This window comes from Poeciliopsis prolifica, unplaced genomic scaffold (genome assembly GCF_027474105.1).
Source record: "Poeciliopsis prolifica strain line A6 unplaced genomic scaffold, Auburn_PproV2 SCAFFOLD116, whole genome shotgun sequence".
Lineage (NCBI taxonomy): Eukaryota > Metazoa > Chordata > Actinopteri > Cyprinodontiformes > Poeciliidae > Poeciliopsis > Poeciliopsis prolifica.
In genome coordinates this window covers 330,276-352,907 of record NW_026562491.1, presented here as the reverse complement: position 1 = coordinate 352,907, position 22,632 = coordinate 330,276, and the positions used below count along the sequence as shown (strand labels likewise).

Sequence of the window (22,632 nt, the reverse complement as noted above, 5' to 3'; positions counted from 1 at the left end):
GCACTTTTATGTCTCTGGGCCCTTTGAGACTCATAAAACACCAGCTGTGTGTTGCTTTTAGGGCCTATTATGCACTAAAATACGCAGAACTCTGGGGTTTCATCGCTGAGACAGATTAATTCAGTCTGAATCCTTCAACAGAACCGAGCCACCAGTTGTTAAAAAGGGGATAACGGAGGAGTACTGAAGGTTGGGGACACACACTCTCTTATCGATACATACATGGAGTTCCTGGGTCCAGATGGCTGGAGGTGGAACTCGCTTGATTTGTTCTGGTCTTCTTCAGTCTGTTTTCAGTTTGGTGTTCTTGGTCGGCTCTTGATCTGATCTGCTGAAGGTCGACCTGCAGAGATGGGATCATATCTGCTGTAAAGCTCTGATGGAGGCTGATGACCCGGATCAGGCAGAACTGTTTCTGACAGTCTCGGTTCTGAAGGATCCTCTGTGGATCGGTCCCAGTCCAGATTCCTTGGATGCAGCTTGAGGCTCATCCTGACTGTAACTCTGGTGCTGAAACATGTTGCGTGTTTTTCTTCCTGCGTTTTGGATTCTACCTCTTAAAATACCACCGGACGGTTTCTGGCAGTGCTTTCATGTGTTTTTGATGTCTGGAAAACGAGCCGTTTAAAAAAACCCAGAATGTAACGTCACAAATCAGCAGGCACTGCGCGTTACCTAGCAACAATAGCAAACGCCATACTGTCACCTGGCAACCACAGCTAAGGTCAAACACGTTGTACAATGGCTGCTGAAAAAGACAAGAGCTCTGTTGTCCACTAATCATCCAGAATTACTTGCTGTGTTCTTGTTGGTTGTGCAGGAGGCTCCACTTCTGCTTCTCAAAGATGTATGGTTGTGTACTTGGAAGTATTTCTTTTGTTGAACAGATTACTTTTGAAATGTAAAAACTGGACAATCATCATTTTACAGAAACTGTAAAAACATTTATTAGAACAACCAAAAAGAGATTTAGTATCTGTGTGACGTAGATCTATAGAAAACAAAGTACAAACATTAAAAACTGACGGGATGAATGTTTCATCAACATATTTCATTTCCTAGATGGTGAAATGAAATGTTTATTATTTGCTCCTTAATTGCTGCTGGATGAAGTTTTAGGATCTGAAGCTCTTTGATTTTCTGCTGTGAAAATTAACTTGACTTTATTTTTCTTCACATCTGTAAAGACTTTAGCAGTAAAGAGTCTGACAGTAAAACACATTTGGATGTTTTCTCAGTAAACTGCTCTGCACCATTGTTCCTTTTTCTCTATTTATTTTCATGTCGTTTTTGCTCAAACTTTCCTAACAACCGAACCCCGCAGCGCCGCTCCGACCCACACCTGATTGCAGAAACAGACGGCAGAACAAACTCCCAGCAGGACGATCCGATCCGGAGCTTCAGGAGGATTTTCCAGAACATCTGTGAGGATGAAACCGGGCCTGCTGGACTGTTTGGGTTGCTGTGCTGTAAACAGGCAGCGCTGACCTCATGAGGCCAAACATCTCCGTCCCTCGGCTTGTTCTGCAGGACGAGCTGGTGAGGAATTGGTTCAAAAGGAGCTTTTAAAATGAAATTGGCTTTCCGGTGTCCCGCGGGGCCACACGGGCCCACGCGGGCCCACAGAGGGCCACACGGAGCCACGCAGGGTCACACAGGGTCACGCGGGCCCCCCACCCCCCGAACAGCTTTAATGAGGAACGATGAGCCGCATCTCTGCTTTTCATTTAGGCAGGAAAATCCCTGCGAGTCGCAGCCTGACGGTTCAGAGTCTGGAGCGAAACCAGAGCAGTTTATGGTGAAATGTTTTCTACAGCTGGAGCCAAAACAGAAACGTGCTGCTGCTCAGAGAACGTCAGCAGATTCCCAGAGGAAACGAGAGAAAACAACTGAAAACCAGGATCTGAACTGAAATCCAACATTTCTTTCATTCCTGATTCTGCAGAGAAACCGGATCATCGATTCCAGAGTTTCTGCTGCAGAGAATCAGAAAGTTTAACAGATCAGCTGCGTCCATGACGATTCGGCTGTTTACATCCGAGTTAAATCTCCTAAATCACTAAAAACGAGTTGAGAGGAAACAGAGATGGCCGACTGGGAGGAAGTGATGCTTATAGATTATAGATGATGATATTTAAGGTAGAAAGAAAACTGAGACATGTCTGACTTCCTGAACCATCATGGCGGATTTTCAACTTTTTTTAGGATTTCACTAAAAACACTAAATCTTACAAAGTCATTTAGTTTTAGCTTCTATTGCAAATATCTCTGTCCAAAACAAAACTTTTTGGTTTGAAATATATCATAATATTGATGGAAAAGTTCAGGTTAACTTTTTTCTTGTCAGTAAAACTTGAATTATTGATTTAAATGAGACGTTAACCTCCAGAAAAGTGACTCATCTCTGAGGTTTTCCAGCAGAAATGATATTCCGTGTTTTTCAGTCCGTCTGTGTTGAGCTGAATTAGTAACGCTGTGATGAATGGAGCTTCATCTGCGGCTCCGATTCCAGCACAATGAAGATGGATGACATGTTTTAGTTGGACGGCAGGCGGAGGAAACCGCTGGCGCTGCAGCGACACGTCGTAATGAAGACGAACTGCAGCTGATCAGAGGAAACGCTGCGGCCGCTTCCACTTCCTGTTGGGATGGAAGCAGGAATGTGTCAGCAAGGTTCAGGTGCTGACAGGAAGCGCGGCGCGGCGCGGCGCGGCGGGGATCAGCCGCTGAGCCGCTGACATCACATGAGGCAAAGAGGCTCAGCGGCTCCCATCAACGGGACGGAGTCATCCTGATGAAGATGGACGTTAACTCGTCCACTGAACCCAACTGGAGGGAGAGAGAGAGGGAACCCTGGATCTCACCACACAGGAACGTTCCACCTGTTTTCAGCCGTAAAGTCACACAAGTGTTATTTCTTTCTGCCTGTGGTTTTCTGCAGATAATCTGAGTTTATGGAGCCTGAGGAATCGGGCCGGGATGTTCCAGCGAGGCCTTGGAGGGAATCTGAGGATCTTGGGTGTGAATGTGGGAAAATGTGCCGAAGCCCTCCTGCAGAGAGCCGTTCACAGCTGTGGGAACCAAACGGCGGGGGAACCAAACGGCGGGGGGACCAAACGGCAGGGGAACCAAACGGCGGGGGGAACCAAACGGCAGGGGAACCAAACGGCGGGGGAACCAAACGGCAGGGGAACCAAACGGCGGGGGAACCAAACGGCGGGGGAACCAAACGGCGGGGGGAACCAAACGGCAAGGTGAACCAAACGGCGGGGGGAACCAAACGGCTGGGGGAACCAAACGGCGGGGGGAACCAAACGGCAGGGGAACCAAACGGCGGGGGAACCACAGTTTGGGCTTTGCTTCCACAGCAGAGCTTTAGCAGAACCCTGGTACCAAACGCCTCATTCTTCCTCCGGAGGATGAAGAACAGGAAGTGGAACCTGAGCTGAAGCTTCTCCAGATGCTCGTCACTGGACCTGATGGTAACCAATGGCATCGCTGGTCCCGCTCCCTCATTGGTCCGTCCACAGAGACTCTGGTTTGACTCGTAAGTCTGCGAATCCCAGTGTTTGGTCTGAACACCAGGACCAGATCCCAGTTCCAACTGGATCAGTCCCAGTTTGGTTCTGACCCACTGGTTGGTCTGTGTGATGATGTTCTGGGTGTTGAGGTCACAGTGACCCGGTTCGGTCCAAACTGTCAGGTTCTTTGGTTTTGGTGTAAAACTGTTCAGTTTGGTGGAACTTTTCTCTCCTCTGGTCCTGATCCGGTTCTGATCCGTTCACCTGAAGGGTTGAAGGACTCAAACCTCCAACCCTTCAGGTCGTCGACCAGAACCACATTGACCAGAACCGCGTTGACCAGAACCGCGTTGACCAGAACCACATTGACCAGAACCGCGTTGACCAGAACCGCGTTGACCAGAACCGCGTTGACCAGAACCGCGTTGACCAGAACCGCATTGTGCAACATCAATAACGGTCCCCTTAGGAACTTCCTGGGAACCTTTCTAACCAGAGGACAGACGTTTCTGTCCCTCCTCTTCCTCCTCCTCTTCCTCCTCCTCTTCATCCTCCTCTTCGTCGACTACTTGCCATAAAATGTATCAGATTCTTCAGAACCAAACGGGTCCGCCCCCAGCAGAACCACAGACCCAGCTCCACATGTGTTTCCAGTCAGGTCCACTCTTGTCCCTCTCATTGTTCAGTTAGATCAGAACCAGACGGTCCCACCCGGTCCGGCCCGGCCCGGCTGCACGCCCACACAGAGGAATGAAACGGGCCTGCGGCGGCCCGGTTATGTAACAACAGAACACGTTGGAGCTTCAGGTGTTTGGTAAACTCATCAGAACCACATGTTCAGTGGGTTCTGTTTCATTTGGACCACAGGGTTCTGGGCGGTTGCGTAACGACCCGGACCGGTTCCTGAGTGTAACATGAGGGGGCGGAGCTTCAGGGCTGGACGTGACCGACCTGAACCAACAGAACCAGGTCCAGATTCTGACATCGGGTCGGTCCCGAGACAGGTTCTGGTCACGTCTGGACCGGTTCTGTTCATCATTAGCAGCTGAGCCGTCCGGGTTTGGACTCATCTCAGCTCGGTTCTGAGGTGATTCTGGACCAGTTGCTATTGGTTCTGGTTCTGACTCAGCGGGAATCCCTCGGCCCGGTCCGGAGTCTCCTGACGGATGGTTCTATTCAGCCCGTCCTCCACAGAACCCAGTTCATGGAGTTTATTTCATCTGGGATGTTCAGAACCAACAGAACCTTCACTGTGTGGCGGTGGAGATCTGGCGCCCCCCACTGGAACCATTCAGAACCACCAAGACTGGGTTCTACAGAACCGGACCCAACAGAACCACAGTGGAGAACTGAGAACATTTTTAATGGTTCAGATGATTAAAAACAATAAAATATAAAAATCTGAGTTTCTATAAAAACATTATAAAGTTCAGAACCAATAAAACAAGACAAACTGGATCAGAACCAGATTAAATATCCAAACTGATCAGGAATTATTCATGTTCAATAATTCATCAATAATATTGATTTCATAAAACTGAAGAATAGAAAATAAAAAGTACAAACATCTCTGATCAACCACTGGAGCGGTACCGGCTGGGTTCTACATGCCGGTTCTGGCCCGGTTCCTGGTTCCAGATGCCGGTTCTGGCCCGGTTCCTGGTTCCAGATGCCGGTTCTGGCCCGGTTCCTGGTTCTAGATGCCGGTTCTGGCCCGGTTCCTGGTTCTAGATGCTGGTTTCCTGGCTTCTTGTGTTCTTGTACATGTCTGAGGTTCTGGTTTCGGCCCGGTTCTTCCACAGGTGGTACGTTGTGGACCTGAGGGTGTACCCGGCGGCGGAGACGTAGCGAGCGGACCGGGCCGCTGCGACCCGGAAGCTTCTGGTTCTGGCCGTGAACAGGATGAAGATCTGCAGGCCCTGCAGAGACACAGCGGATCGTTACCGGGTCCGGCCGGGTCGCAGCAGACCCGGACCCGGACCGGACCCGGACTGGACCTGGACCGGACCTGGACCGGACCCTACCTGGGTGGTGGTACACAGACAGAACAGGATGCTGCAGGCCAGGTGAGCGGTTCCCATGGTAACCAGGACCAGGTAGCCCAGAGTCCAGGACAGACCGAGCAGAACCGCCAGAGAGAAACTGATCAGGAACTTCTGGGCCAGGGGGAGCGCTTGGTGCTGCCGGGTCCACAGAACCAGAACCAGAGAGATCAGGCACAACATTATGACCAGACAGTCACTGACACATCTGGATAATGAATCTCTGGAGAAATTATTTAGATCTGCAGCTACTTTATAACTTCCTGTTATCATAAATATTAAAAGTTTAAGATGAAAAAATACAATTTATTAGTTTTATGTCTGAAATCACAAAATGTTTTAAAAACTCATATTTGAAGCTTAATTCATGTTTTTCTCTCTTAATATTTTTACCTTGTTGAAACATTTACTCAATGAAATATATTTATATTATGTTCAGTAATAAACTAAAACACATAATTAACAGTAATAAACAAAAAGATTATTATTGACATATTTTGTTAATAGTATGAAAAAGAAAATGTATCCAAAGATTTTCCTCAATCACATGATTTATAATTAATCAATGTTATTGAAACTAAAAATATGTTTAATTTTCTGGTTTATTTTTAGATGTGATGTCATAATGAATTGTTTTCCCTGCTCTGCTCAGTGTCCAGCAGGGGGCGATAGTCACCTGGTGATCCTTGGATCCACCCTGCAGGTGGTGAGGGAGATGAGGCCCAGCAGAACCGCGTTGTAGAGCAGAACCAGGCCCAGCGGCACTATGAAGGCCCAGAACATGGGCTTCCCCAAGCTGAAGTGGTTGTTCAGGTCCAGAGCAGCGAGCCAGCAGCTGCAGAAACATCCAGGTGGTCAGTGAACAGAACCAGAACCAGAACCCATTCAAACCAGGACTCACAACTCCTCCTGTCTGTATGCCAGCGGGTTCTCCACCCGGTAGGTCGTTGCCAGGGTGATCGCCATCACAACGGCCGGGACTCCTGACCAGAAACAACAAAATGAAGCAAACCCGGGTCAGGGTTCTGGTTCTGGTCAGATATTTATTCTGTAATCAATCAATGTTTGTTTTGTTTATTTCTGCAGACAGTTTCTGCATGTTTTGAACAAAGTTGAGGTGTTTGGCATCTGAAGTGTCGTACCCCATCCGACCCCCCAGCTGAGTTGGGTCCAGTACGAGGGCAGGCTGCGCTGCATGGATCGGACCAGCAGAACCACCTGGGTTCCGTACAAACTGTTCCAGGAGAAGGTGGCCAGCAGGAAGAAGTGCAGAAGCGCCGCCACGGCCGTGCAGGAGCTGCAGTCCGGCTCCACATGCAGGTCAGAGTCCAGGATCCGGTTCTGATCGCTGGGCGAATCCTCGGAACCGACATCCGGTCCGGAGTTCTGGACCCCAGACAGGAAGGTGATGATGAAGGCCAGCAGGCTGAGGCAGATGCAGAGCAGAGTCGTCTTGGAGGTCAGCTTGGTTCGTTTCGGACCAGATTTCATGTGAAAACTGAGCAGAAACAAGAATTTAGGATCAACTGGTTTTCAAAATGTTTCCTGAAAACCAACTAAACCACAAACCGACTAAATGTTCCTCATGAAGCTTTGATGTGACAGAACAACGTGAAGTAAAACATGACAAAGAGTCAATTCACATTCAGCTTTCTGAGGCAGAACATTTGGTTTCAGGTCATCTGGGCTTTAATGTGAGGATCAGCAGAGCTTAGATTTAGCTTTTATCCAAAATTGGTGCCAAAATTCAACTAAATAATTTTTCCTGATTAAGACTAAAACCCTAATTTAGTTAACTGGTTTGTGACGTTTCAGTTGAATGAAGTTTGGCATCTGTGTTGAAGTTTTGGTTAGCAACTGTTCTTCTTTAGCCTAGCCTTTGCTAATTATCATGTTGGTGCAGCACTTTAGTTTCCCAAAATAACGTTTATGATTATTTGTTGCAGGATTAGCGGAGCTAGCTTTTTATCACACCAATGGTCTCTGCCACCATCTACAGCCTGAAGGTTTTGTCTTTAGTGGGAGAACATCTGGAAACATCTGTTATGGTTTCCTCATGCTAGAGCAGCGTTAAAGCTGTTCGTTAACCAAAGAGCCACTGAACTGAAGCAGCCAGCTAGCATGGTCTTACGTCTCTTTCAGGAGGTGGATGATGGTGATAACCAAGCCCAGGATGGAGAAAGACAGACCCACGATGGAGAGCACACCCAGGGCTTCTGTGTACTCATAGTTCTCTCTGAAAGACTGAAAGGAATCTGTTCAGAACCTTAAATCCTGGAAGAAACGCTGAACTGTTCTGGTTCTGGAGAGTGTAAATCACCCAGAGAGCTGCGAAGTTGGTGGTGTGGTTGCAGGAACATCTGAGAACTCCGTCTGAAGAGTTCCCCTTGTGGCAGCCGTAGGTGTTCCAGTCCACCTTGCCGTAGTCCCAGAAGACGCAGGAGAAGTCGTGCAGAGATGTTTTATTCGGCAGCTGGAACAGCAGGAACCAGAACCTTCTTCACATCTGATGATCCCAGTAAATCCAGTAAAGGTGATGAACTGGTTTTGGTTTTCGTACCGTTACTCGGAACTGCATCTCCACAGTCTCCGCCACGATGCTGCGGTCTGGACCCCCAATGCTGGCTGACAGGACCCTGAGGCTGGCCCGCCGCCGCCTGTAGGTCCTCGACGGGAAGAAGCGGCTGTTCTGGTAGAGGACGAAGCCCAGAGAGACGTTGGACCCCTGCTGGCGCCTTTCCGCCCTGCTGCCTGGAGGTGGAGGAACAAATCGAGGGTCAGCTGTTGCTAACAGGAAGTCACATGTCCTCTGTTGCAGGGAACCCACCTGATGGGAAGCGGATGTAAACCAGAGCGTCAGCAATAAAACCCTGGTCCACGGTGACCTTTGACACGTTGGTGTTCAACCGAATTCTGTTGGCTACAAAACTGCCAGACTGCCCTGAAGACCACGAGAAGTTTCAGTGGGTTAGTAGTTCATAAAAACCAGAGGGAATCCAACATTTCTGCACCCGAACCAGAATCACTAAAGCTCCAGGCTCCATTGTTGGGATGCAGCGACCCACTGACCTGCCAAGGCGGTGAACTGGACTCCCTGGGTGTCCGACGCTGGAATTTGAGCCGACTGGACCACCAGGTTGGGTTGGACCAGCTGGGACGAGTTGCTGGTCAGGCTGAGGTTCACAGAGAGCTGATCCAGGGTCAACGTCAAGCTGAGCATGAGAAACGAATCAAACATTAAAGATGTCAGGCCATCAGATGTTTGGGAGCACAGCAGCTCTGACTCAAACATGTTCACCTTCCTGCCAACTGGACCGAGGTTCTGATGCCTGAAGGTTTTAGTTCTGCTTTCTTTGGACTGTTTCACACAAGTTCTCATGTTTCTGTCAGTCATCAAGTTTGTTCATGTTCAGAGCCTCTGGAACATGTAGACAGTCCACACCGAACCACCAAAGACCATCCAGGTTCTGGCTCAGTTTAAATGGTCATAGTGGTTTCACTGGTCACTCTCCAGGCCCGTTGGGACCAAACCAATTCTAAACCTCAGAGTATCGGAGATGCGGTCGGAGCGGCGGACCCGTTGTTCTGACCCAGTAGGAAGTACAGAATCGATGTCTGCCTACCTCTGAGACGTGTTGGTTTCCTTCTTCTCATCGGACTCCGTGGCTTTGAGCAGCTGACTGACGGTAGCAACCGCTGCCACCCTGACGGTCTGGAAACATGAACCAGAACTTTAGAGTCAGGACCGGGTCAGTGGCTCCTTCCCGCGGTATGAAGCCATGTTCACTGGCTGATGTCCTACCATCAGAATTTCCTACCTCTGAGGCATTTGGCGACAGCAGCAGCGTGTTGGCAATCTGAGCTGCTATGGTGACGTCTTCAGGTTTCAGATCTGCAGGTCTGGACGTCAGAAGCTGAGCGCTGGACGCCAGAACCTCCAAGTCTGCAGAACTGGTGAGCTGACGGACAAAACAAATACTTCATGATGAAATCTTCAGTTCCTCTCATCAGACTGGTTATGCTGATATTCTCACGTTTCTTTGAATGTCGCTGAGCGTCTGTTCACATTGAAGGACTCGCGGTGGGTTCTCAAACTGAGGTTTTCCATCCCTGACCAGACATCTGGTCGAAGCCTGGGGCTTTCCAGCTGAGGACATGTTTGGATTTAAAATGATGCAGGAAGAAGAAGACTGAGGTCCGACTAATCTGTGGATGTTACCTCCAACTGTATGTTTGTCACATTCTTCCTCTGAGTACGCAAACCAACCAATGGCTGTCCTTGGAAATCTGAATTTCCCTAAAGTTGTTTCATTGCAGAAATTTTCTGTAAAAAGATGTCAAAGAAGATGAGTTTCCTCTGAAGTACCAGAAGTAGCAAGAAATGAGGGGAAATGTTGGTGTTGATGGGAAATTGAATTATTTTTAAAACTCCCATGTCTTATCTGGGGTGAGCGCCCCAAAATAAATAAAACTCCTTCTGACTGAAGAGGCTCTGTGAGGACTGTCCGTCCCCCAAACCTCGACAGGAGACCTCCCAGGTCCAGATCTCAACTCCTTCATCGTTGGTTCTGGTGTCTCTCATCTTCATCTAAAATGAGGAGTCTGGTTCTGGTTCTGCCCAGCCCAGGTAAGACACTTGTATCCATTGTGTTGGATCCATCTGAACTCTGACCTTCTGACTCCATGTCCAATTATCAGTACTTTTTTGTGTCCACATGCACCAAGAAACAGACTCCAACAGGCCTTACCCTCTGAGCATGTCTCCCCCGTCCACTCATCAGGACACACACAGACCCCGTACTCCTCTTCCCCATTGGCACAGATCAGTGGAGCAGCAGTGGGAGGATTGGTGGCAGTGGGAGTAGTGGGAGGATGAGTAGTAGTATTGGGAGTAATATTAGTGGTATTGGGAGTAATGGGAGTATTGAGAGTAGGATTAGTGGGAGCAATGGGAGTAGTAGTGGAAGTAGTAGTGGAAGTAGTAGTGGAAGTGGTAGTGGAAGTAGTAGTGGAAGTAGTAGTGGAAGTAGTAGTGGAAGTAGTGGGAATAGTCGTGGAAGTAATGGGAGTAGTAGTGGAAGTAATGGGAGTAGTAGTGGAAGTAGTAGTGGAAGTAGTAATGGGAATAGTAGTGGAAGTAATGGGAGTAGTAAGGGAATAGTCGTGGAAGTAATGGGAATAGTCGTGGAAGTAATGGGAGTAGTAGTGGAAGTAATGGGAATAGTCGTGGAAGTAATGGGAGTAGTAATGGGAGTAGTAGTGGAAGTAATGGGAGCAGTGGGAGTACCACTAATAGTAGTTGTAATAATTCTATCAATATCAGGAGCCCAGGTCTCTGCTGTGGTAGTGGGAGTAGTAGTGGGACTGTGTGTTGCTCCAGTCGTATCGTCGGTCAACATGGTGGAAACTGTTTGCTCCAGAAGTGAAGCAGGAGGATCTGTAGATCCAGCTGTGGTTGTTACAGCGTTGGCTACAGGAACAACTGGAAGGAAATATCTGGATTATTGTTTGTTGTGTTAATGAGATAAACCTGAAGGTAATAACTGAACTCAACGTCATGCAGGGAGTTAGAACCTTCCAGCTACTGACCTCGATTCGCCTCATGGAAATCTGAGTTAAATGAAGTCCAAGAGTTTGTTGAAACTTCTAATCAAATTAAAAATTGATTTATTTCCAAAGGAAAATAACAAACAGTTCATAAGTTTATTAAAGTAGCTTCCTAAACCTTTAAAAAAACCACCATCGCTCTTGGAGCAGCATAAACTTTTATTGTCCCCATAACTCTGAGAAATGGCGTCTAAAGTCAGGAATCTTGTGACAAGGTTTCAGAAACTGTCTGCTCATGTAGGAAAAAGGCCTAAAAACAGGATTTTGGTTGTGTTTATTATAATTCACTCACGGCTACAATGTTAGCCACAACTGGCTGCAACCAGTTTCAGAACATGAGTCAGAACCGAACGGATCAGCAGGTCCATTCGGAAAGTTACACAAACAAAAACACAGAAATAATGGCAGGAAAACATGAGCTTCATTTTCAGTCATTTTGTCACCATTTGATTCAGACATTTATAAATATCACAATTCAAACTACATATTTAATTGGCATGAAAATATTTACCAACTTAAATTTTAGCTCCAATTTGAACATTTTGCTCCAAACTCAATATTTAGTCAGACAGCTAAACATTTTATTTAGTTAGCAAGATAAATATTGAGCTCCATAAATATTTTTGTGAGCAAGCAATTCAGTTTTTATAAAACATTTATAAACACGGTGAGAATGAACCTGAGTTCTTCTGAGTTTATCAGCCTAATAAAGTGTCTAATGATGCCTGAAGGTTCTGCGGACGTTTCTGAAGACGCCGACGGCCAAACTGACGATTCTCACTAATCTGGGAGAATTCCAGTGAAAGTTGACCAGAAAGTTAAAGGCTAATGTGAGTCACTGAGCGACTCTGTTACAGATTGACTGCAGCACAAACAGGAGAGAAGTTGGTTTTCTTACCCAGCGTGACGACGATGCAGATCCAGGCCTCCATGCTGCAGGACGCTGATGTCACAGCTTCATGTCTGGCGCCTTAAGCTGAGCGGCGCAGGAGGAAGTGTTGGTGAGAAAATACTCAGCTATGTTTGTAAAACAGGTCAAAGGTTGCCTAGAAGTGCTGCAAAGCTACAGTTCTAATCATTTATGATTAACTTCATAAATGATTTCCCTTTTCACAGCTTAGTTTTTAGTTCGGTGGATTTCTGTGGCTTCCTTACTCGTCACCTATAAAGAATCTGAAGAGTTGGAAAAACTCCTGGTGATTTAGGAGGAACAGGAAACAGGTCATCCATAACCTGACCACGACTCTGCCTGTCTCAGGATTTCTGGGATGTAGATGGATGAACTTTCACCTTTACAGTCTGATCGATCACATCCAGACGAAACGTTTCACAAATGCTGAACATGCTGGAGAAAGGAGCAGGTCGGGTCGGGAGGCGTGTAGACCTCAGAAATACAAGTTGTGCTACATTTGTGCTGCAAAAATGTTCATTTCTGCTGATATTAATAAATGTTTCCAGAGGTTATGAAAGGTCAACCAGATGCCCCACTTTTAGGAAATGGAACTAAATTGTTGACCATCATCTGTGCTGCGTTTGTGCTGTTGAGATTTTTGTTTGTGCTGCTTTTGTTTTGAAGATATGAATCAAAGGTTAAAGGTCAACAAGCCGCCCCAAATTAAACCACACTGTAGTCAAATGTTTGTGCCACATTTGAGCTGCAATGTTTTTCCTTTGTGCTGCTGTCATTTCACAATAATCATAAAAAATACCCAGAGGTCATCAGAGGTCAACCAGCCCCTCACACCATCAATCAGTAGTTTGTGTCAAATGTTTCTGTTGCACAAATATAGCATCGTAGATTTACACCAATTCAGTTTGATCTGAAGAAGGTGTGTGTGTGTGTGTGTGTGTGTGTGTATTTGAGGGGGCAGGTTGACCTTTCATGACCTCTGGAAACATTTATTCATATCTCTGAAACACAACTTTGTGCTGCTCAAATGCCCGGCACCAGTGTAGTTTGAACTTGAACCCAGTCAGTGAGATAAATTCTGACCCAGTTCTGCAGGGTCAGAACTTATCAGATGCTTCTGCGTCTGGTTCTGATGTAACGGTTCTGGTTGGAGCGGGTCCAGAACTCCGGCAGCATAAGGTTCAGTCAAATAGAAAGGAATCAACGTGGTGACCTTTGACCTTTCTGTTTGAATCACAAACATTTAAACCATGCAGCCCTGATGGACTCCATCTCTGGCGCCCCCTGCAGGACAGACGCTGCCCGGCCTGCAGGGTGCAGCACCGAGCCTCCAAACTGAGCGGATCCGGTGGTTCTGTCCCAGTTAATGTTTGAGCTGTGGGTGAACTGGTCAGACTGGGTCAGGCTCTGCAGACGCCATGGCTCAGCTGGTGGAGTGCGTTCCCAACTTCTCTGAGGGCCGAGACCAGAAGGTAGGAGCCCATCTGACATGACAGGTTCTGGACGAATTTCAGCTTTACAATCGTATAGAAACTCAATGATTATTATTATTTCTTTAAATTTGTTATTTTACATGCTAACATAATAAGTGACCCAGCCAAGAATGTCTGGACTGAGCCGGTCCGGTGTGAGCAGCCTGAGGTTCGTTTGGGTTCAGCTGTTGCTCTTCCTCTGCTCAGGTGATCGATGCCATCGCCGCCGCCATTTCTGACACGGCCGGCTGCAGCCTGCTGGACGTCGACCCGGGGGCCTCCACCAACCGGACCGTCTACACCTTCGTGGGCCCCCCGGAGGCGGTGGTGCAGGGGGCGCTGAGCGCCGCCCGCCGGGCCTTCGGCCTCATCGATATGAGCAAACATTCAGGTCAGTGCGAGTCCAAAGCCGCTCTGCAGAACCGAACCGAACCTCTGGGAACGGTGTGCTTCTGCTGCAGGGGAACATCCGCGCACCGGAGCGCTGGACGTCTGTCCCTTCATCCCCGTCCAGAACGTCAGCATGGACGACTGCGTCCACTGCGCCAACGAGTTCGGACGACAGCTGGCGGAGACGCTGCACGTTCCTGGTGAGTCACGCACACACACACGCATGCACACACACGCACACACACACACGCATGCACACACACGCACACACACGCATGCACACACACACACAGAGAGAGAGAGACCACGGAGTGTTAGGAGGAAAGTTACTCCAAAATGTTCTCACAATGTTAGATTCATCTCAGAAATTTTTGAGAAAACATGAAAATCTCTTAACTTGAAAAATTCCAAATTTGTGAGAAAAACATTATAAAGTTTCAGATTTTCAAAAATGTCTGAGAAAAGAACTGAAAGTGCTGAAAAATGCATAAATTTACAAGAAAAAAACTCAATTTTGAGATTATTCTCTGAAATTTCTAGATGAAATCTGGAATTTTTCAGCATAAAATTTTAAATGTTTGAATATTGAAACTGAAAATGTCCAAGTCAAAAATGTTCAAATATAAGAAGTTAAAAATGGTAGACAAATGTCCAGATGTCCAAATCCGTCCTCAGTGTATCTGTACGGCGAAGCGGCTCGGTCCGAGTCCAGGAGGAATCTCCCGTCAGTTCGATCCGGAGAGTACGAAGCTTTACCTGACAAGGTGAGACGATGCGCCGCCTCTGGATCCAAACTCTCACATCCATCAGCTTTCTTCTTCTGCTGCAGCTGAAGAGTGCAGAGTGGGCCCCTGACTTTGGCCCCGCCCTCTTCGTACCATCATGGGGCGCCACGGTAACCGGAGCTCGCAAGTTCCTGATCGCGTACAACGTGAACCTGATCGGCACCAAAGAGCAGGCTCATCGGATCGCCCTGGACGTCCGCGAACAGGGCCGAGGAAAGGACCAGGTGGACAAACTTTTACTACTTTAGTTAAAACTGCAACTTCCTGAAGGTGGAACTTCAGAATAAAAGCCCACTTCATACTGTTTCCTGTTATTTTTGGGTTTTTCTTGCTTTAAATGTTATTACGATGGAGGATTTGAATATCACAACCAGAATGTGTCATTTTTTTATGCTTCCTCAGGAAAATTAAGTAAATTTGAGACGTTTACAAATTAGAAAGAAGAAATTGTTTGATAATCATTTTATATTATTTAATTCTCCAGTAGCTTTAATCTTGTGCCTCATATTTTTGATCAGGTTTCATGTCGTAGGTTTTCCCGTGTTTATATATCTATATGTGTGCATATCTAGATGTGTTTATCTATGTGTGCATATCTAGATGTGTTTATCTATGTGTGCATATCTAGATGTGTTTATCTATGTGTGCATATCTAGATGTGTTTATCTATGTGTGCATATCTAGATGTGTTTATGTGTGCATATCTAGATGTGTTTATCTATGTGTGTATATCTAGATGTGTTTATCTATGTGTGCATATCTAGATGTGTTTATCTATGTGTGCATATCTAGATGTGTTTATCTATGTGTGCATATCTAGATGTGTTTATCTATGTGTGCATATCTAGATGTGTTTATCTATGTGTGCATATCTAGATGTGTTTATCTATGTGTGCATATCTAGATGTGTTTATCTATGTGTGCATATCTAGATGTGTTTATCTATGTGTGTATATCTAGATGTGTTTATCTATGTGTGCATATCTAGATGTGTTTATCTATGTGTGCATATCTAGATGTGTTTATCTATGTGTGCATATCTAGATGTGGTAACTTCCTGTGTGCCTCTGAGCAGCCAGGTCTCCTGAAGAAGGTCCAGGGTCTGGGCTGGTACCTGCAGGAGGAGAACTTGGCCCAGGTGTCCACCAACATCCTGGACTTTGAGCTGACGCCGCTCCACGCCGTGTACCAGGAGATCTGTGGGGTCGCTGAGGTCAGGGCTGCTGAGGTCACAACAGGCCTGAGCGCCATCACTTCCTGTGAGTCTGACTTCCTGTTTGTGGCGTCCAGGAGCTGAAGCTTCCTGTGGTCGGATCCCAGATCGTCGGTCTGATTCCCCTGAAGGCTCTGCTGGACGCCGCCGACTTCTACATGAAAACAGAGCAGCTCTTCATCATCGAAGAGGAGCACAAAGTCCGGCTGGTCAGTGGACAAAGCTTTGGTCTATGGCAAGCAATTTTAAGATAAAATCAGTTTCATCTCACTCACATTCCAGACATTTCACATCACTTTAAGGTTTATCTAATTATCTTCTGCCTTGTAGAAATGAGGTCAGATGCTTGAATTAGAATTTTCTACAATGAATTATTGAGTATCTGAAACAATTTCAGATTTCTACAATTACATTATAACGAGTCATAAAATAAATTTTAGATATTGCGCTGCTTGTTCCGACTGGTGACAATTTAAAATATGTAAATAGATTTAAATTGCAGACATGTTGAGACCAAATAATGACTCAGTAACTCATGTTTTTGACTAGTTATAGTTCTGGTTCAGATATTAAATTGTAATTATGGACTGTGACACATTTAATAACAAAACCAAAAGAAATTTGATTGATCAAAATGTCATTGAATATATCTTGAATTATTACTGAAATCTTAAATTACATTCAGAATTGCCTAAATGCATTTTTTACATATATAGAATGCAATTACATATTGTCCAACAAAAACTGATTTTATGTTAAACAGCTTGCCATAGAACACATTGATCAGCCTCACCTTGTTGGTTGCAGGTGATCAGTAAACTGGGCCTGGATTCTCTGGGTCCCTTCAACCCGAAGCAGAGGATCATAGAGTGAGTTCATCCCTCCTGCCTGCAGCATTGCAGCGAGAGCCGCTAATGTGGGCGTGTCTTACCTGACAGGTACATGGTGAGGTCACAGGAAGAAGGCGGGCTCGTGTCTCTGACTGTGCAGCAGTTTGTCCGCAGCGTTGGAGCACGAACAGCCGCTCCAGGAGGAGGGTCCGTTTCTGCCGCCGTTGGCGCTTTGGTGAGAGTTCAGAGATTGTCCAGCAGAGGGAGCCGATTTAAAGGGGAACCCTTACGCAAAAAATCATATTTTACATGTTTTTATGTTTCCATTTGGTTAAAAACTATGCTCTTAAAAATCCAGCCAGTTTATGGTAAAGAGTTAAAGTTTGTTGGTGTTTGAAAAACCACAAATCAGCGGGCACTGCCCCGTTACCTAGCAACACAAACTGAGCTCTAGCTAGTTTCCACTAGCTGTAGCTAGTGGAAACTAGCTCTAGCGGGTTTCCACTGTTCCACTCTGTGGCTTGGCTTCTGGAAAAGACAGGAGTCTTGTTGATCTGATACCCAGAGACCAGCTGCTCTGGGTGGTTGTGCAGGAGGCTCCACTTCTGCTTTTTGAATATGCTCCGTTACATAACTGCACATCCATTTGCAGCCATTTTGATGTGTAAATGTGAAAGCTGAGTTGGATCAGAGTGAAAACTGAGGATCTAAGACTGATTTTGTGAAAAAATAATGAACGTGATTTGTATAGTCCACAGAGCCTAACCTGTTGAAGGAAGTAGAACAGGTCACCTTTAATCCCAGGTGTGCCCCGTCTTGTAGGGGGCAGCACTGGGTGCCATGGTGGGGCAGATGACGTACGGAAAGAGGCAGTTTGAGAACCTGGACTTTGTGATGAGGAAGCTGATTCCTCCGTTCCATCAGGCCATGAACGAACTGCTGGGGTTGGTGGACGCCGACTCTGCCGCCTTCAACGGCTACATGGTGAGCAGCAGCAGTTCCCACCTGACAGCGCCACCTGTTGATGCTCCAGATGACTCAACAACAGAGACACCTACAGGCTGTGTGGTGCATTGCCTAAGAAGTGATCATGTCTGTTTCAGGTGGCGCTGAAGATGCCCAAGTCCACAGCCCAGGACAGGAGCAGGTCACCGTGTCTGGATGAATGTTGAGTCTTCAGCTGCTTGTCTGTCTGCTTTTTCTGGACTGCGTTTTGTCTCCACCTACAGGAGAGAAGCGGCGATGCAGGAAGGCCTGAAGCGCGCCGTCGGCGTCCCGCTGGCTTTGGCTGAGAAGGTCAGCGTCCTGTGGCCGTCTCTGAAGCAGATGGTTCTGTTCGGGAACATCGGCTGCATGTCTGATGCTCAGGTTAGAGTTGGAGCAACAGCTTTTCTCCGAAGATTTGAATCAGAATGAATTTTGCTCAGATCTAGAATCTATTTGTGTTCATCAGGTTGCAGCTAAAGCTCTGGAAACGGCCGTTTATGGAGCGTACTTCAACGTCATGATCAACCTGAAAGACGTCTCAGACGAAGCCTTCAGACTGGCTGTAAGTCACAGGTGACCTTTCACCTTTCTTCTGATGGTTTTCACTAAACGATGTTTGTGTTTCTGCTTCAGACGCAGAGGAGGGTTTCTGAGCTGCTGCAGGAAGCCAAGGACAGCGTGACGTCCATCCTGGACGCAGCTGAGAACAGAACCTGAGAACAAAACCTAAGACGATCTGCAGAATAAATTCAAAGTTCATAAAAAGTTTTTAGTTTTTTTATTTAACATCTAAAGTTCATGAAGACCTGCTTACTTCAGGACAGTAACTACAAATCATCGCTTACACTTTAAAACAAAGTCCTGCATCATCATCATTCATTCTGAGTCCATCTTTAACTTTAACAGATGTTTATTCATTTGAAATTGGTTCTATAAAAATTAAAATTCACAGAATATCATCAGCATAAAGGTAAACTTTATTATTGTATAATAAATGATCACCATGAACTGAACCTTGGAAGCAGGAAGTCAAACCTAAAGATGGCCAGTGAAAAGTTAATATTCAATATAAACAGATTAATGTCAACAAATGTCAGCTAAAAAGGTTGTGGGTTCAGTTCCTCAGAATTTAGAAAGTGGACTTTATTATGAACATTGAAAAGTTAAATGTTCTCCATGAAACCTTTGCTGTAACGATCTGGTGATGTTGGGATATTAATGCAACAATAACAACAAGTAGAAGTTCAATGTTTTTATCATTTTATGTCCATAAATATAATCAGAAGTTACAAGCAGAATGAATCCCTAAATCTATTATTCTGCACAAATGATATTAATTTTTTTCTCAAAAGTTTAAAAAAACTTTAATATAAATAAAATCCAAACTTCCTGGAACAAAAAGTTAAAACTATGAATGTTTCCTAATGTTCAGATGTTTCTCCAAATGTTTGTAAACAAGAGTAGAAACGGAACCATAATTTTGGTTCCGGACTTCCGGTTCCGCTGGCCCCGCCCCCTCGTGCTCCTTCAGGGTTCTTCCGCCATTGTTCTCGTTCCGTCAGCAGTGGGAAGCGAGCAGCAGCAGATGATGATGATGATGATGATGATAATAATGGTGATGGCGATGATGATAAACTCTGGAAACCAGTTTCCGGTTTGAGGCTCAGCTGGAGGGAAGCAGGAAGAGACGTCACAAGATGGAGGACGTTTTCCAGAGCAGAGTCCTGCTGCTCGCATCAGGTCGGTGCGTTTCCTTCTTCATGTTCCGGTTTAGGGTCGTTTTCAGCCAGATGGCGGATGGAGGAACATCCGCAGGAGTTTCTGCTCACTAATTTAGAGGTTCAAACGACAGAAGCTTCATCTGACGGCGGTGAAACAATCGAGGCCGAGATACATGAGGCCACGGCGGAGGCAGATTCAGATGCGCTAGTAGTCGGTGTATTACGGCGGAGGAGCCATTTTAATAACAATCTGTTTCCTCTGATTATCAATAATTACATAGATTAGATATCTAAAAATGCTTTGTAATTAGACACATTGACTGGAAGGATAATTTATATTCTGACTAATTAGAACAATAACTAAATATATTCTTATCTTTGGATAAAATAAAGTAGCAGTTCAACTGTTTTACTCAAGGAAAAGTAAATACCATTAATAATATTAATAATATTGTTAATGTTAAAATATTACTTTTATTATCAGAATACATCAAATATAATTAAAGTATAAATTGGTGGATTCTGAAAACGCTCGTTATGTCATGTTTGAATCACCTGAAGTCAAAGGTGATCACAAAGGTTATAACATGTTTTTATGCAGACGTTAAGAAAGAGGCTGGTGTCGACCAGCAGGAGGCGCTGCGCCTCCAGGTAAAGGAGGAAGACGAAGAACTCTGTGTGAGTCAGGAAGGAGAGCAGCTCAGAGTGAAGGAGGAGACGGACGACAGGTTTCCATCGACTGCAGCTCATCAGCAGTAAGTGTGTGTGGGTGTGTGTGTGTGTGTGTGTGTGTGTTCTTAATGTCTCTTAATTCACCAAGACATTAAAACACATTAATGAACCCAAAACCATTTATGTCCAAACTGAGATAGAAAGTTTGTTTCTTCTAAGTCACATAATAACATTTGAAATGCTTCATCAAATGAACTGTTAAAAAGACTCATTTTCCCTGAGTTTATTTCTGTAGCCTCACCAGAAATTTGGGTCTGGTCAGAATTGTTTGGCTCATTTAATAAGAAAGTACACAGAGAAACACAGAACCAAAAGACAATATGTGATAAATTTCTCTGAATCTACTTGTTAGAGTCTAAATCAATGAGTTTAACTGACCAGGAAGGAAGTGAATTGAAGTGCAGATGTTGCAGAGCTCCACCTTTCTGCCCCCATCACCTGAAGACATGATCAAACATTTCTTCATTTTTGAAATGGGTTTTCTTATATTAATGTGTTGATCATAGCAATTAAATCCAAATGTATTTCTGTCTTCCTCATTCAATTAAAACAAACTTTTCTAAAAGTTGTTCTTCATGCATGTGATGTGTTTGGTGTCTGCAGATGTTAAGAAAGAGCCTCCAGGAGATCAGAGTCCTGACGTGGATCCTCTTCACACGCAGGAGCAAAACAATAAAACCTGCTGCAGGCAGGAAGAGGAGCTCTTCAGAGTGAAGGACGAGCCGGATTATTCCAGACTCCCATTAAATATTGTTTATGTAAATAGTGAGGATGATGAAGAGAAACCAGGGCTGTCTCAGCTTCATCAGCACCAGACAGAAAATGGAGATATTTCAACCAGCAGCTCAGGCGACCAGATAAAAGCAGAGATTGAGGTGGAGATCAGTGAAGCAGCAGAATCCAGCAGAAACCCAGATAGAAATACTGCTGGAGGAACTTTGAGCAATTCAGAGACGGAAGAGGAGGATGAGGATGAAGAGGACAATGATGATGATGATGATTGGAACCATCATGAATCTCAGGGTAAACCACTGTCAGAGTCTGAGACTGAAGACAATCATCAAAAATCACATTTAGACAAACATGGAAACATTCCCATTGTTGACGAACCTTTTAGTTGTGATTTTTGTGGGAAAAGATTTTCCTTAAAATCTTCTTTAAACAATCACGTAAAAATCCACACAGGAGAGAAATCATGTGGTTTCTGTGGAAAAACTTTTCACTCCAGTTCAGATTTAAAGAAACACATGAGAGTTCACACAGGAGAGAAACCATTTTGCTGTGAGGATTGTGGAAAAAGATTTTCCCTCAGTGCCTCTTTAAACAGACACATGAGAATTCACACAGAAAAAAAACCATTTGGTTGTGATGTTTGTGGGAAAAGATTTACCTTAAGTTCATATTTGGAAAAACATATGAGAACCCACACACAAGAAAAACTCTTTAGTTGTGATGATTGTGGAGAAACATTTTCCTTACAGTTATGTTTAAAGAGACACATGAGAATCCACACAGGAGAGAAACCGTTTGGCTGTGACGTCTGTGGGAAAAGATTTAACTTGAAGTCTAATTTAAATGTACACATGAGAGTTCACACAGGACAGAAACCCTTTGGTTGTGATGAATGTGGTTTAAAATTTAGCACAAATTCTAATTTGAAGGAACACATGAGAATCCACAAGGATGAAAAAGCCTTTGCTTGTGATGAATGTGGAAAAAGATTTAATGTAAAGTCTAGTTTAAAGAGACACATGAAAAGCCACAAAGGTGAACGACCCTTTAGTTGTGATATTTGTGGAAAAAGACTGGCCTTGAAGTCCAGCTTAAAGAGACACATGAAGATCCACATGGAAGACCAACCGTATCTTTTTGTGGGAAAAGATCTGCCGTAAAGTCATCTTTCAACAAACTGCTGAGAATGAACAAAGATGGAAACCTTCAGGTTGGGATGGATGTGGAATCTGAAAGACTCTGAAAGACGCTTTGAAGCAGAAATGCTAAAATATACTTTTAGTTGTGATGTTTGTGGAAAAAGGTTTTCCTCAAAATCAAGTCTAAAGATATATGTGAACATTGGGTTTGGGGATATCTGCTATAATTTTTGTGATTCATTTCTTACCATAAGAATTACAATTTATTGTTGTCATTGTAAATCCCAATTGATGTTTAAAACTCTCCAATCCATCTGTATTGTTGGTTTTACTGTTTTCTCCACTGTTTGTTGAATAAAAGTATCACTAAATATTTTTTGGATTGAAAAAGCTTTTTTTTGCTGCCTGAGTTAATAAAACTAATGGTGATTCTGAAGATTTTGTTTTTGTTCGATTTGATATTTCCTGAGGATTTTGTGACCCACATTTCTGTGTGTGGCTTATTTTTATTGATGTTAGTCATTAATCAGAAATCCTTTCTTATTTTATTT

At 45.0% G+C, this 22,632-nt stretch overlaps 3 protein-coding genes across 3 annotated transcripts; 2 read left to right on the top strand and 1 right to left on the bottom strand.

Annotated features, from left to right (window-relative positions):
- Positions 1-4,868: 4,868 nt before the first annotated feature.
- LOC129354693 (adhesion G-protein coupled receptor G7-like) lies at positions 4,869-12,102 on the bottom strand. The gene is made up of 16 exons (XM_055024179.1): positions 12,046-12,102; positions 10,312-10,852; positions 9,783-9,887; positions 9,598-9,710; positions 9,382-9,522; positions 9,187-9,275; positions 8,633-8,775; positions 8,391-8,504; positions 8,124-8,314; positions 7,884-8,036; positions 7,695-7,807; positions 6,706-7,061; positions 6,465-6,546; positions 6,240-6,398; positions 5,546-5,771; positions 4,869-5,440 (listed from the first exon to the last, which is right to left on the bottom strand). The coding sequence occupies exons 1-16, from the start codon at positions 12,100-12,102 to the stop codon at positions 5,249-5,251; spliced, it is 2,775 nt and encodes a 924-aa protein (XP_054880154.1). The 3' UTR covers positions 4,869-5,248.
- LOC129354708 (formimidoyltransferase-cyclodeaminase-like) lies at positions 9,882-18,516 on the top strand. Its single transcript, XM_055024190.1, has 16 exons — positions 9,882-10,190; positions 12,028-12,171; positions 13,371-13,552; positions 13,760-13,943; positions 14,014-14,142; positions 14,618-14,706; positions 14,772-14,951; positions 15,803-15,940; positions 16,018-16,149; positions 16,748-16,809; positions 16,879-17,005; positions 17,593-17,754; positions 17,874-17,917; positions 18,000-18,138; positions 18,224-18,319; positions 18,391-18,516. The coding sequence occupies exons 3-16, from the start codon at positions 13,499-13,501 to the stop codon at positions 18,472-18,474; spliced, it is 1,620 nt and encodes a 539-aa protein (XP_054880165.1). The 5' UTR covers positions 9,882-10,190; positions 12,028-12,171; positions 13,371-13,498; the 3' UTR covers positions 18,475-18,516.
- A 1,827-nt stretch (positions 18,517-20,343) lies between these two features.
- On the top strand, positions 20,344-22,457 carry LOC129354712 (gastrula zinc finger protein XlCGF52.1-like). The gene has a single exon (XM_055024195.1). The coding sequence runs from the start codon at positions 20,786-20,788 to the stop codon at positions 22,100-22,102; it is 1,317 nt and encodes a 438-aa protein (XP_054880170.1). The 5' UTR covers positions 20,344-20,785; the 3' UTR covers positions 22,103-22,457.
- Positions 22,458-22,632: the final 175 nt, after the last annotated feature.